The sequence below is a fragment of the Cylas formicarius genome, unplaced genomic scaffold (genome assembly GCF_029955315.1).
Source record: "Cylas formicarius isolate icCylForm1 unplaced genomic scaffold, icCylForm1.1 PGA_scaffold_7__23_contigs__length_41026272, whole genome shotgun sequence".
In the NCBI taxonomy this organism is placed as follows: Eukaryota; Metazoa; Arthropoda; class Insecta; order Coleoptera; family Brentidae; genus Cylas; species Cylas formicarius.
Window position 1 is genome coordinate 36627411 of NW_026844352.1, and position 16228 is coordinate 36643638.

At 34.8% G+C, this 16228-nt stretch overlaps 1 protein-coding gene across 1 annotated transcript in view; it reads left to right on the forward strand.

The window, feature by feature from the left end:
* Positions 1-16228, forward strand: part of LOC132704476 (paired box protein Pax-6) — a 67237-nt gene that overhangs the window by 17237 nt on the left and 33772 nt on the right. Inside the window, exons 3-4 of the mRNA XM_060674486.1 lie at positions 751-976; positions 1036-1216. Of these exons, the coding sequence (XP_060530469.1) occupies positions 751-976; positions 1036-1216 (407 nt within the window). The remainder of the gene's footprint in view (positions 1-750; positions 977-1035; positions 1217-16228) is intronic.

The window sequence follows — 16228 nt, forward strand, 5'->3', positions numbered from 1 at the left end:
TATCTAGTACAACGGGCAAATCCCTCACCTAGCAATAACCATGATTCGAACCAAATGTTTTATTCATTTAATTAATTTTCATTTGTTAATGAATATAGTTATTTAAGTTGCTAAATATTTTCAATATCTTTCCTCATCGATCTATTGAATTAATTATATTCTAAGTAAATTAAAAATATTTTTTATTATTATTTGAATAGCCACATTTGTATCTTTGGCTACTTACAAGTGTTTTATGTTTTACCTGATATAGCAGAACTATAGACTAGAACTTTTAGCTGTTTCCACAAAAACATATTTCTTGACAACTCAAATACAGTCAGGGAAGGTGGTGGTATCTATACTTATGGTCAAAGATAGTCGGAACCTACTTCAAAATGAGCCATAAAAATAATCATGAAGCCAATGAAGAAGACTTATTATGCTAATGAAAACACTTTCGTATCAATGAAACCACAGTTCAGTAGTCCATAAATAATAGTTTATTGGGACAATTAAAATAATCATTGAGCCAATAAAATTAATTAATAGTGACGGCTCATTGATACTATAAACACATTATTTTCAGTGTAACAATGCCAGTCATGCTAAATCTGAATGTTGGTACTGCTGGGGAAGCTCGAGAAATAATATTAGTATTATCTAGTTTTGAACATCGACAAATAGGGGAAATATATCTATATCATTTGTTTTTTTCTGTTGTTTCACAAAGTAGTCATGTAGACGTAAAAAAAAATTAAGTGTTTTCAGAGGAGGATCTCATGCACCACTCGATGGGTCAGAACACCATCTTCGGATGTTCGACGGCCGGGCACAGCGGCATTAACCAACTCGGAGGAGTCTACGTCAACGGAAGACCGTTGCCCGATTCGACACGTCAGAAAATAGTCGAGCTAGCACATTCGGGAGCCAGGCCGTGCGATATCTCGCGCATTCTGCAAGTTTCCAACGGCTGCGTGTCCAAGATCCTCGGCAGGTAATAAGTCCGGACCATTTCTAACCTTTATGTTTGGCTGATTAAAGTTTTGGGGACAGGTATTACGAGACCGGCTCTATCAAACCAAGAGCTATTGGCGGTTCCAAACCTAGAGTCGCCACGCAACCGGTGGTCCAGAAAATCGCCGAATTTAAAAGGGAATGTCCGTCAATATTCGCGTGGGAAATCAGGGACAGGCTGCTGTCAGAGGGCGTTTGCAATAACGACAACATACCCAGCGTAAGTTTGTCTATATAGTATTAGAAGTATTCCACATTTTGAAAACAGTTATTCAGCGTCTCATTTAATATTCTAGTTAGTTCTAACCAAATTGGTTATTGCAAAGTTTACCTGATACATTTTTTGTGATGTTTGTGTGTAATGTGACCGACGTTGAACTTATGGAACTGTGTATTATGCAACAAGTGTGATAAACGGCGTTTAAGTCACGAGTTTATAAATATGTTGCATACTATACTTTTTCTACTAGCGTTAGTTTTTTGGTACAACTTTGCAAAACAGCACGAATACATTCACTGACATGACCATTAGAACTGACAAACGTCAAAATTCAAGCCATGCGGTTAAATTTCCGAAAACATCCGATTGGTTCCAAACCCGTACGGTAATATCCCGGAACTATGCGAAGGAGCTCAGATTTCTTGTCCCACGAAAGTCACGTGGTAAAGTGACGCTTTCCGCACGCTAGATCGGTGCATTTTACAGAAGGGAGTAGAAATAGTATATTATGCAACAAGTGCGGTAAACGGCATTTGACTCACGAGTTTATTTGACACGAGCGGAGCGAGTGTTTAATAAACGAGTGAGTTAAAAAGTTTACCGAACGTGTTGCATACTATACTTTTTCTACAACCGTTAGTTTTTGCGTACATTTTCGTAAAACACGAATACATTCACTGATATAATTGTCAGAATTATTAAACGTCAAAATTCAAAGCGTGGGAAATATCCCCGAAAACATCCGATTGCACCTAAACCCGTGCGGTAAAATCCCGGAAATGTCCGAAGTGGCTCGGATCCGTGGGAAACGAAACTGAAGTGGTAAAGTGACGCTTCCCGCACGCCAGATCGATGTGTAATCGGGCATTTTACAGGCGGGAGTAGAAAAAATATATTTTTGTTAATCTTGGAAATATTAGGCTCGATGGCGGATATAGAATTACAGTTTGTGGGGATTACCTATTTCTTGTTCAACAGCGTATTTTAAGGATTATTGTGCACACATTTTCAAGTTTTGTGTCTAATACAGGTTGTTGTCAGCATACAATTCCTACAGTCACTACTACTTTTATTTTTAATGATCATAATTGAAGTTAGTTAGCTATGTTCATGATAATTGTATGAGACGAGAAAGTTCTAAATTACATTAGTGGGCGTATTTTTAATAATCTGATCTTGTAATTGAGAGATAAAAGTCCGTATATTCTAAAACAATTTATAGACTGGATGTTTTTTGAATGATTGTGTTTTACTTGATAAGTCATATACATAATAATAACATATACTACTATGAAATTTTATAGAGCATTTAAATAAATTGCATTTTTAAGTTTTACTGAGAAATCGGGACTTCTTTTTAAAAAAAGTCACACAGAGGTAATAATTTATTGGAAAAACTTTACAGCTGTTAAAATAAACCTGCAGCGTACTTTTTTGTGATTGGTACTAATTTTGGCCGCCTAATTTTTATTGAAAGACAATATTTGCACTCTTGTATTTAATAAGTTTAGAAGCTCCTTGCAAGATAATACTGTGAAAAAAAAAAACAAATATTTGAATCTAAAATAGACTAAAACTAGCGGTGGCGAGAAAGCCAAAACAATCGAAATTAAAAATAAACAAATATTAAAAATATTAAATTTTACGCGATAAGCGGGCAATAAAATTTCGCGCATCGCAAAGCGGATTTTACATTAAACATAAAATATTAAATTGTTATGGTAATTTTTTCATTTCAAAAGGCGCGAAGTTTCGTATTATAACGAATGCATGAATTTATGAATAAAAATACGTAAAATATTTACGAGACAAAGGGGGGTGGCGGCGGCGCGCGGCGCGGCGGCCCGGCAAATATAGATGCGGCAAAAATGTATTTTAGGGGCGCAGCCGTAACCAAGGTAACGTGAAAGGCAGAGGCGAGGGCGTAAGCTCCGGAATGTAGGGGATTATAAAAATCGGTAGAGATTAGAGACATCTCTGGAATTTTACGCGGCCGCCAGATAACGCCCAAATCGCTTTTTATTTTGAGCAATTACCTATTGAAACTTCACATTTACACGCTGAAAAATATCCAATACTCATTTTTCACTATACAGGATAGAAAACTTATATTTATAAAACTTTATCAAAGCACATTTGATAAAGGCACGGTGTTGCCGAAACAGCTGTCATTTAAATATATTTACGTGAAAATCTGTACAACGTTTGTTCTTATTTAACTATTTTAAATGGATTTTCATCAAGTAAAAGCCACTTCAGTACAATTTGTTATTTGTTTAAATATTAGGATATTTTATTCATTAGTGTATTTAATCAATTAATCAATATAAGAAGTTTCTCTTCGGGAGAAACATGCATGCTCCAAATCAAAATTCTAACAAGCTAACAATTAATATTTTTTTGAAAAAGACAAGCAGAGAGACATGAAAAATAAAAACAATTATCTGTTCCTGAACATAGAACGACTATGTATAAAAATTTTCTATCCTATAACCGTTCAAAATTTTAAGATTAAAAAGCAAACTAATCTCCAGGAATATAAAACCTTGTTTGTAGTATAAGTCGTACGTTATTTATTGCAATTTACTTAATTTTTTATTTGTTTAAATATTTGGGTGTATATTTGTGAATGAATAGCCGTTGGTTAGGCTTCGCTCGTCGACGGGATTTTACCTTTATCACTTTTAAAAGAAAATCTTATCTTTTAATTTGGCAGACCATTCTTTCCAAAACTATGCGTAACAGTCACATCTATCGCGTTTTTTACCCTTCAGTATCTTTTCTGTGATCCATGGGACACAATATGAAAGTTGAACAAACAATAAGGGGAGCCAATTGATGTAAGATTTTTTTTCTAATACTGGTAAGGACTGGACTAGTATTTATTCATTTAAAGCAGACCGCCATTAAATGTTTACAGTTAAACGGATAATAAAGATATTTAAAAATAGCTCTGTCTGAAAATAGAGTGGTTATGTAAAATTAGTTATGGGAATATTATCCATCGTGCTTAATGCAACATAAAAACAGATCAAGATGAGAATATGATAAACAAGTTATTCAATGCCCATCTAAATGAATATACTATTGCCAATTGGTATTTTGACGTTGTAACAATATCAAAATATGCCGAATTACTCGAGTAGTAGTCGCTGTGTGTCTACTAGAGTTTAACTGCCTCCTAAAATTTGACTGACTGACTGAGTAGATGGTTATTCCCAACCTAACCACAAAACCTCAAAAATAAAGATATAAATCGTTATTTCTTAATGTATTTACAGCAAATTTTTGAAGTTTTCGAGAATTAGCCCTATCAATAGACAATTTGTTCCGAAACTTGTCTACTAGGTCACGACTTTACCGCAATGCGTACGACCTAACCCGAACGGTTAACGGACCGTTACGCATCTCTACATCCACGGACCCCACCTTTTTAATTATTTATGACACCCCATGGATCGTTTCCAAGCCCCGTTGTGATTATTTTTGCGGGACCGCGCTCTATTGATCAGATAAAACCCCCATCCTTTTCATCGGAAACCCCCAAATAATACCGCACCGCACATTCACGTCGCCATCACACCTGGTTGCGGATTTGCCTAATAATAAAAAAAGCATCCCGCCCTTTTATGTATAGAGGTACGACAAAAACAAATGATCGGGCCGCGGCATATAAGGATGGCGGCCCCGCCGCGTTCGTCCGCCATTTTATTATCCGTTTTTCGATTGTCCGCCGGCGGCGGTGAACATCCCTCTGTCTAATTCCGTTGAAGGCGCCGACAACAGCCGGTTCTGTCACGCAATGCGTGCGTATCGCACGTAGTATCGACGAGTTGGGTTCACGCATGCGAAACTCGGAGGAGCGTCTTCCGTCGACGCCATTTTTTTCCCGTCCCCCCAAGCCGTTCTAATTAGAGCGTCGCCAATGGCCAAGTTACCAGCAATAATCGGAAAAATACACAATAGATCTATGTTGCACTTAAGAGTTTCGATGCGACTGTGGAGATGTGGAGATTAAACGTTAATATTGACAAGGCTCTTCCTTCCTTTCAAACAGCCGCGAGTTACCCGGTTATAGTCTGTTCATAGATATAAGAAAGTGACCAGTTGCTTTTGAATGGGATTATCCAAGGGTGGTCATTAACATACAATGCAACAAGATTATTCCCTAAAGTTTCGGAATTTAAATTCGTGTAAAATTATGGTCCGTAATAGAAAATAATTTTATACCTACCTGTGTTCAATATTTTTTGGTTTGGTATACTACTTAGTGTAAGTTCATTAGTAATCATTCTTATTTCGTGTGTAATACAGCGTGTGTTGAACCGTGTGCGAATTATTTCAAAATATGTGCGTGTCTAGTGTATCTCAGGAGATGCTCCCGTCCAAATGTAGAAAACACTATTCTATTGAGACTGAGGAAGTTATAAACAATGTTTATTTGACTCTCATTGAACGTGGTGCCAGCAAGCAAGCATATTTAGAAGAAACGGCCATATTGACGAAAATTCCAACATCAACTGTATGGAAAATTGTGAATAATCCCATTTCAGCGAGGAAAAAAAGAAGCGATGCTGACATTTTCTCTAGTGTAGATGGAAGTGATCACGATATAATACGGCGTAAAATTTACCAGTTATACGAAGAACAAAGCGTGCCTACATTAGATATCCTAATTAGGAGGCTTGAAAAAGATGAAACCGGTGTTAAATGTGGCAGAACTACCTTATGGAAGTGTAATCTTTTATAATTCGGAAATGGCGACTGGAATATCTAGAAAAAATTGTTATTTACAGAGAACAACAAAGGCCAATTATTTACTTGGATGAAACCTGGTTCGACACTTATGATATCCCGGAAAAGGTTTGGGTTGACTCAACTGATAAGTGTGAAACAAACGTGCCATCAAGAAGAGGTAAAAGAATAACTATTTTGCATGCTGGCTCTAAAGATGGTTGGATTCCAAATGGACTTTCTCTGTCTGCGAAAAATATTAAAGATTCTTCTCTGGATTACCATGAAGACACCACCGCAGATTTATTTGAAAGTTGGTTTAAAAACAAACTAGTTCCAAACATTTCTCCTAATAGCGTAATTGTCATCACAACTATCACAGTAGACAGTTGACTAAAACTCCTTCCTCATGTGACACAAAAGCAACAATCCAAAACTACATGTAGAATAACGACATTTATTTTCACGAAGATTATACCAAAAAGCAATTAATTGAGGTTCTACAAAGCTTGAACCTACAAAAGGAATATGTCTGTGATAATTATGCAAAAAACCTAGGGCATACAGTTTTAAGGCACTGTATATTTAATGCCACTGAACCTGTTTGGCACCAACTGAAATCTGCCATTCGTCGTAACAATGTTTTCCCCGTGTTAGCTCCAATGTCCTCAAACTTATAGAATCCGAAGTTTTTAACATCCCCCCACAAAGTTGGGCAAATTCTGTTAAACATATAGAGAAAGCAGAACATTCGTATATCCATATTGCAAATAATAATAGTTAGAACAGGAGTTGATAACGATAGTGATACTGATTTATCATGTGAATAATTGTATGTAATTTAAGTAGGTAATAAAAATAATTTGTAATTTTATTTTAGATTTAAACATAAACACATACATAAATAAATAAATATTGTTTAGTGTTTTTCCTAACAAAACTCCAAATAATTAAATTCTAAGCAAAGTACGTACCTGTTCGGCCATATTTCTTTCTTTCAGCTTGCCCGGGTCTTTCCTTAATTCGTATCAGTAGTCATTTTCTTATATCTACCACTACGAACATTTTGTAAAATAAATTTTTTCATTGGTATACTGAACATTGGAAGAGCTACATATTTTGTTAGATAGGTATGTAATAATAATGGTCTAACACGCCATTGTTTTTCATATAACACTTAAATCTTAGGTAAGCACCATTCAACGAGCAAAATTATCTTGAATATATTCTTCTTTCACCCATTTTCAGCGACAGACGGTGTTATTAGAGACCGTTAGTGTGGTGTGTGTGAATGCACCTTTAGTGCAAAACCCCAGTTCAAATGTACCACTTAAGGTAAGCCACGGGCTTCTCCGATAATGGCAAGTCTGCTGTACATAACCGAGTCGATCGGAAGCGCCCGCTTCACTACCTGCATAGCTACCAATATCTCGTGCAGTTTATTAAATTAACACCTAGTCCCGTACTTCCAATTAGGAACAGTTCAATTAGAGACAAATATATAAACCAATGCTCCCTAATGCCCCTAACGGAGCCACATCGCCCAAGTTTTGATTTTTTTTTTGTAATTTGCGCATGCCACGAATCTGATTCTAAAATTATAAGTGTCGAATTTTCCTGAGGGGCTTAATTTTTGAGAGGTAACGAAAACCGCAATAACTTTTTCATGGGTCCACTTTTAGATTTATTTCTTATAAAATCGAAAAAGTTGTGTTCTGTTTCGAGAAAAACGTACACTTGAAAGGTGTCGGTTAGGATGGAACGTTTTCGAAGAAAGTGGATTTTAAAAATACATTCTTTAGTACGACCATTGATTGGTAGGTTTGTAATTTGTTAATTTTTATTTAATGGCTTACCATCAGGCTATTTTTACGAAAATAAAATGACATTAACCGGTAAGTTTAACATATAATTCCCTATCGATTGGCTAACAATGAAAAATGACAAATTTTCTCAAACACATTGCCATTGTTTTGAATACGTAGTCGCAATCGTATTCTAATATTTTGAAACCCACCAGGAATCTCGAACGAATTGTTCTTAATGTTTGGACTATCTACTACTGCGGAATAAGTAGAAATACACAGGTTACCCCCCAGATAATAATATAGTGATTTTAAATCAAGCGACGGAGCCGGGTAATTTACTACGCTACCTGGACCTATCCGCTTGTTTGCAAAATTTTCATCTAGAAGAACACCTCCAAGTGAGTACGTCAAGACATTTGCGTATGCATTAGCATTTACTCCATTTGGTAAAATGAAGTATTAGCGTATTACCATGGTACCTGCTCCAACATTGACGAAAACTTCGGATTCTCATTATTCCAAAAATACTCACCGTGAATGTTTGAAGCTTTATCTCTTGGACAACATTTCCATTGGCAAAATTCTAATAAATTTCTTAAAAACGCCTTAAATTCTGTACTGCAAAACTAAAAACTCATTTACCTATGTCACAAAACTGAAAAATAATATAGTTATTTATAGAAAAATGTCGATATGAAGACTTTTTCAGGAATATTTTCCTCAATTCCTCCACCGATACCAATCAAAAAAATAGAAATAAAAGCAATGATTCTTTAAATAAATTAAATTAAATAAAATAAATTACAATTTCAAATTACTTGAAAGAACAATATAAAATGTTGAAAAAATTGAAAGGTATATTGAATTAATTTGCAAGACATGTTAAAACTAATATGAAATTATTTTTAATACTGCACAAACATTAGCCAGTTTTATATGAAATTTTTCTTCCAGTCATCACTTTTTTTTGGATCCATCATTCTTATCTATTAGATCGATATGGCCTTTAAAGGTGGTATCCCCAAAAATAAATAAATAAGTAAATTCCATGTCGGACACCAACAAACATGATGGGTCAAAAATAGGAAACACTTCCATGACATATTTATATTCTGTCCGTTCATTCACAGAGGCCCAAAAAAATCTACCTAACATCACGGTCAAGTGAATAAAACCCTCCCCATTGAAAACGACGTATACATATCTGCAAATATTAAATCAATTAATCATCCATTCTTCGAGGTTCTTTCTTTCAGCCCGACAACCCCGGAGATAATGCATTTTACCGATACAGCAAATTTTTATTCTCTCCCCGGTCGGTATAGTAAAGTCCCTCTTTCATCGGTCCCGCTTTTGATACACTGAATGCAATTTTTCTTTGAAAAGTGCCTTTATAGAAATACTCGAGGATATACATAAATCTATTTAAAGTGTCGACAGGGACATTTGTCGTAATACTTTGCGAAAATAAGCCATTATCCGTTCTTGGAGTATCACTTTGACGAACATTTTGTACTTCTGTATACGGGATCGTTTCGTATCCTAAGCCGAAGTATGCTACCTGGAGGGCGACCGATATATCGTGTACCTCGGAAAGGTAAACAAAACCAACATATTGTCACTAATAGAGTTTGCGCGGAGTTGACATACGACATGTTGCACAAACAGTGCGGGATTTGCCTCGAGATGTATTTGTAAAGGAGGAGAGACCTTACTTGGAATTTATATATAAATTATCGGGGGTATGTATTTACACGAGAACTCTATTAAAACCCGGTCTTAAGTCTGGAGTGTCTTCATCGGGAGGCGCACACACAGTCGGATGTCGTTTGTCGTAATTAAAATCGAATTTGTTCGGCATGAAGTGGGGAGACGTACGAAAGAGGGGAATTTTTGATTGTACATTTTTTAAGGGAAAATCTATAATTTCTTTTTGAAAGAAACTTCCAGAGACTTATACTGTAATAAGGGGTGTTTTTTTCGATGTATAGAACTTTAAGTTGAAATAAAACAACGATGGATTATTGGATTCACATAAATTTTATTTATCCGAAAGATAATCTTGTGGCATTACATTTTAAATATGATTTCTGGTCCAATCTGGACGTCCAATTTTCGATGACTTTTTCCAACGTTTGTGGCCGTATATCGGCAATAACACGGCGAATGATTTCTTCCAAATGGTCAAGCGTTTGTGGCTTATACGCATAGACCAATGACTTTACATAGCACCACAGAAAGTAGTCTAACCGTGTTAAATCACAAGATCTTGGAGGTCAATTCACAGGTCCAAAACGTGAAATTAGGCGGTCACCAAACGTGTCTTTCAATAAATCGATTGTGGCACGAGCTGTGTGACATGTTGCGCCGTCTTGTTGAAACCACATCTCCTGGACATCATGGTTATTCAATTCAGGAATGAAAGAGTTAACTGTAACGTTCTGGCCATCATCGTTTTTGAAGAAATACGGACCAATGATTCCACCAGCCCATAAAGAGCACCAAACAGTCAGTTTTTCTGGATGTAACGGTGTTTCGACATACACTTGAGGATTAGCTTCGCTCCAAATGCGGCAGTTTTGTTTGTTGACGTGGCCATTCAACCAGAAGTGCGCTTCATCGCTAAACAAAATTCGCTTATGAAAATCGGGAACAACGGCCATCTCGCCTTACTCGATGATCGTTTGGCTTCAATTCTTGCACGAGTTGGATTTTGTAAACCAAGACCCTTTCGCAAAATCTCCCATAAAGTGGATGGACACAGATCCAATTCCTGTGATCGATGGCGGGTGGACTCATTCGGGTCTTCCTCAATGCTACGTTCTACAGCAGCAATAGCTAGTTTTGGTTAGTTTTGCTACTGACTATTATGTACAGTGGTGAATTTATCTAAATTTAAACAAAACTAAAAAATCCATATTATATTTATTTATGACTAGCTTTTGACAAATTGTATCTACTTTGAAATATGCTTAATAAGAGTGTATAACCGAAGTATCTGCCTTTTTTCCGTTTCAATATGTTTCAATGTTATTTGACAAAGAAAGTTTCTTCCAAAGTGGATATGCGGAAAAGTTAACTGTGTGGCATTAGGTTAAATTTTATATATGTTACTGTAGATGATATTTCAAAGTAATGTAAAAAATATATAGCAATCGATTTGCAGGTTCAACTGCATTTAAGTATCAAATATTTTAGGAAAACTTTGCGTACAGGTATATGTGATAGGTATCTCAAATACACAACTAAATTTTCATAAAATATATTGCTGTTTTCTTTAACACGATATAACCTCTGGTACGAGGCACACATTTCTTTTTTAAGAATTGGTAATATATAAATATTACAAAAAAAATTGTAGACCCTGAATAATTATGATATGATGATATGGGAATTTTCTATATTCATATCTAGTCCGTATGTAGAGCCCGCGCAGTCCGAAAACAGCAAACAACGTCCGCTACAAGAAATCCTTTCCAAATCGTATAGTCCATTTTTCTTATATTAACGCATTTCCATTATTTACAATATTTCAACAGATCCGACATAGAGCGCGGTCATTCAAAATTCTCCACGGAGGCAATTAAATTAGCGAAATTAATGTAAATGTATGTAGAGTACCAGAGCGGCGATGGTATTGTTAAAGCCACACATGTCATCGAGTGTGTCTTTCCTGCGTCTGACAAGTGAGATTCTGAAAACCGATACCAGAATAGATTTGCGAATTGCCTTCATCGAATGTAATCACGAGAGCGTGCAGGTCCGGAGCTTCGGTGCTTTGATGTTGAACTCGTCAATTCTCGATAATATATTTGATTTAATTTCGTATGTTATTTGATAAAATGTGGTAATGAAGTAGGTGTAGCTACGAGGTTTATTTGTCGAGTTTACCTAAAGGTTGTTCATAGATATAAGAAAGTGACTAACTGATACGAATTAAGGAAAGACCCGGGAAAGCTGTAAGAATGAAATATGGCCGAACAGGTCCGTACTTGGATTAGAATTTAATTATTAGGGGTTTTGTTAGGAAAGATACTAAACAATATTTATTTATTTATGTATGTATTTATGTTTAAAAATAAAATTACAAATTATATTTTATTACCTACTTAAATTACTTAAAATTATTCACATAATATATCAGTATCGCTATCATCGCGTGTTCTAATTATTATTTGTTTTATATTATTTGCAATATGGATATACGATTGTTCTGTTTTTTCTGTATGTTTAACAAAATTTGCCAAACTTTGTGGAAGGATGTTAAAAACTTCGGTTTGAGGGCATTGTTACGAGGAATGGCAGATTTCAGTTAGTGCCAAACATGTTCAATGGTTTCATCTTTTTCAAGCCTCCTAATTAAGATATCTAATGTAGGCACGCTTTGTTCCTCGTATAACTGGTAAATTTTACGCTGTATTATATCGTGATCACTTTCATCTACATTCGAGAAAATGTAAGCATCGCTTCTTTTTTTCCTCGCTGAAATGGGATTATTCACAATTTTCCATACAGTTGATGTTGGAATTTTCGTCAATGTGGCCGTTTCTTCTAAAGATGCTTGCTTGCTGGCACCACGTCAATGAGAGTCAAATAAACATTGTTTATAACTTCCTTAGTCTCAATAGAATAGTGTTTTCTACATTTGGGCGAGAGTATCTCCTGAGATACACTAGACTCGCACATATTTTGCATAATTCGCACACGATTCAACACACGAAATAATAATGATTACTAATAAACTTAAACTAATTAATGACCTTCCTTCGATAATCCCATTCAAAAGCAATTGGTCGCTTTCTTATATCTATGAACAGACCATACCGACGGAGATTATGCTGTTGTATAGTAACATTTGAAGGCTGGCTGCGGTAACTCTTTGCTTTGCTCGAGGTGCTATTTATTTTTAATTAAAGTTAGTAAAGCTGAAAATGAAAATTCCAAAATTACTGAAGAATCATTTTTTGTAAATGTAAAATTTTGCTTCAGTCCAGAATTTTTTACGAAAAATCTGTTGATAGACTCCTCGAAAAATTCCTCAATTGCTTCGTGGGGTGTAAATTGGAAATCCTTACAAGTGCTTCCGAACAGTAGCTAAATATGAGAACCGTAACTATAAACCATTTAATACGTGTACACGCAGACAACAGGCACTCGCGGGATCCTGCGTGAGTGAGTTGTAATGCTTCAGTTTAGGGATTAGAATTTTGGAACTCTATATTTCAGGGGAGAGGGGGATTATTCTACCGCGCCCGTTCGAGGTATTTCGTTTAGAATTAAGATTTTAAGTGGGCCCGCGAATGTTTCAAATAGTTTCACACCGATAATGATTTTGCCATTTGGATGTAGATGTACTAGATATTGCAAACCGATTCACCAATAAGAAATATTTAGACAACTGAGGTAAATATGGACACAAAATTCTGGTTGCTGCTGTTGAAGGCTGTGATCTGCATGTGATCTGTCGCAGTGTTTGCAATTCTATACTTAAAATTTATTTATTATTTGTAAACTATGAATTATGATTTTTTTAAATTAGTGCAAATTTACATATATAAAAGACTGACTAAAGAAGTCAAAAAACAAGAAATACACAACATAACACATTAGACAAACTAGTTACTGTGACCCCCTCACGGTATCTCAGCGATAGACTAAAAAATATTTTTCTATAATTAGTTTTTCTAGAAGCTTTTTAAATCCATTTTGATCTGCTTGATTGTTTGTACGATTCTACAGCACAATTGTAAAGCTGAGAACCAGAATAAAAATAAGCTTATAAAATTTACATCACTTAGTTAGGCAAAACATGTGTCTTTATTCCTTGTTGCAGAACTAAATGCTTAGAAGGCAAAGATTATCTGAACCTAACTCTCGTTTTATTAGTTTAATGTGAAAATTCCTAAATCATACACTGACAAAAGAGATACTTTGCCGCAAATGCGTACGACATTGAATCAAAGACTATGCCAAAGGAAATGCGGAAACACCACGGATTATTTGTCCTCACTCTCTATATTATTTTATACCAAGCGACACGAAAGGCGAATATCTTATTTCAAAATTTTTTGATTTGATAACAAGAGCATACATCAAGTGTCAAAACCCCTATCTTTAAATCAAGTACTTGTGAGTTTGGTAAATATCGATATAGATCTATTTTAAATCTTTCACAGATTTGCGTCCTGATCTTTTAGTTTAGCAATACTCTTAGAGATGCCTTGTCGCTTATCAAGTTTTAGTTATTACTATTTATATTCAAACACAAGATAATATTATTTAGACTACAAACTATTTTTTTTTGTTAACATAAGTTAATAAACAATAAAAGTATTAAAAAATATTTTGAAAACATATTAAACTGTTTAATTATTTATTTAAATTTTAAAAAATCGTAGCATCCTAGGGTAGAAAATGAAGTGTGAAGTGTTCTTGGAAAAGATCTATAACTATCCATAACATCTGAAAATGTATAACAATTATTTGTTGATGTATTTATTTGAGGTTTATATCTAGTTACATGTAAAAATTTCGAATGGAACATTTCTTTATATCAAGAGTATTGAATCCTAAGAAAGAAATTCGCCATTTTTCTTTTTGATAAGTTGCAGTTTTGCGAATATACGTTTTATATACTGCTTCCGTGCACTTCGATATAGACATCAAAACTCAATTCTTCAGGTATTACGAGTATTACTCAAGCTTTGGTCCAACAGGGTCAGTTGCCTCACACAAAAAAGAGTAAGTGAAATAAAATCACTATAGATCACTTAGATTTCTTTTATCTTTATAGTAAAACAATTAGGTATATACGTAGTTACCGATAAAGTTTGGCCAGAAATGTCCAACACGCCGCTTTACTAATAATAATGTAAAATACATTTTCACTCATTTCTCTGTACCCTTACACATACAAACATAAATTGACCAGTACCGATTCGTTGATTTGCGAACACGTGGAGTGTTGGTGGGAAAACAGAATCAACACTGTTCACTGCCAAGTCATATTCCCGGAATTAGGGGAATTATGTTTTTTTAATTCGTGTCTCAACTAAAATGTATTTGTTGTAAGAACATGTTATTATCCAGGATGTCTTACTCTATTACAAGAAATATGTTTGTACTATTACAATTCTACTTTATTTATTGCAAGAAAAGGGGTATACTAGGTATAATTATTATTTATTTGGGAGAACTTTTCGTTTGAAGTAGCTAAAGTGAAATATTTATTTCAAGCAATGTAAAATTAATTTACATTGTAGGGAAGGAGCAACTTACAAACAATAATATGTAATTGAACGAAATGTAGCGAAAGTCTACGTTTTAACAAAATCAAATTTGTTATCTTCAGGTCGGTTTCTTTGCGCAGCTACTTGTCGGTACTCGACTTATTCGGATCGGTCGTCAGTGAATTGCGAGGCAGTAATATGACAAATTTCGGCAAAATATGAACAACTTTTGTATTGCTTATTATAAAAAATATCCTTTATAAAAATGTGCGGTACCCACGTTTTGGTCCGCAACCTACAATATCCAGAGATACTAATTTACAAGTGCAAGAGCAATGTGGGTGTAACCTTAGTGGCCGTGGGAACTTCTACAATGTAAATAGTTGTAATGTTATGCTTTTTACTTTCTCTCTTTTTGCACTTATAGCTTCTTCGATTTGAGCAGATGTCCAAAATAAACACATACTTTTACTTTTACTTGAATAACACTAGGTTCTCTAGACTCAGCAATACTAGGTTTCCACTTTTTAAGTTTGAGGGATCTATTACATGTTAAATGATGTAATTTCTTCATACCTTGAAACAGCGGAACAAGATGTTCCCCTTCCCCATTCAGATAATAACTTACCTATTATCCACATTCACAATCAGCCTATAACATAGCGGCAATACAAATGGCGATGTTCGCCCTGCAACTCCTAATCCCGACGGAATGTCCAAAATACGGATTACTTGCAGCAAATAAATTTTAATTTGATTAAATATATACCATTGTATACCAATACCAATATATAATTGTTGTATTATAGTTAATACTAAACGTCTGTGATATTAAGAGTTGTTTAATTCAGGGAATAAATTAAATAATATATATTTTGTTAACGTCAGTTTGTAGAAAATTTCACTTTTTTGGCGCAATAAGAATAATTTACAAAATTGTGGATTATTCAATTAAATATTTTAGTTAAGACAATTAAAGTGAAAATATAATCAATTTTGTCTCAACAAAGCTTGTTTACTGTGAATGTTATTCTTGAAATTAATTTTTTCGTTACGTTTGTTATTAAAATGATTTAATTCAGCTCAGGGAAAAAATTCTCTCTGTGTACAAAAATCGCTTAAGGCAAGAGTGGTGGAGAATTAAATTCGCAGGACATAAGAGAAAAAAATGGTAAGAAAACCCATTACTTCGTCAAAATCAGCCAATTTTTATCAGGGTGTTTAAAAAATAGCTTCAAACT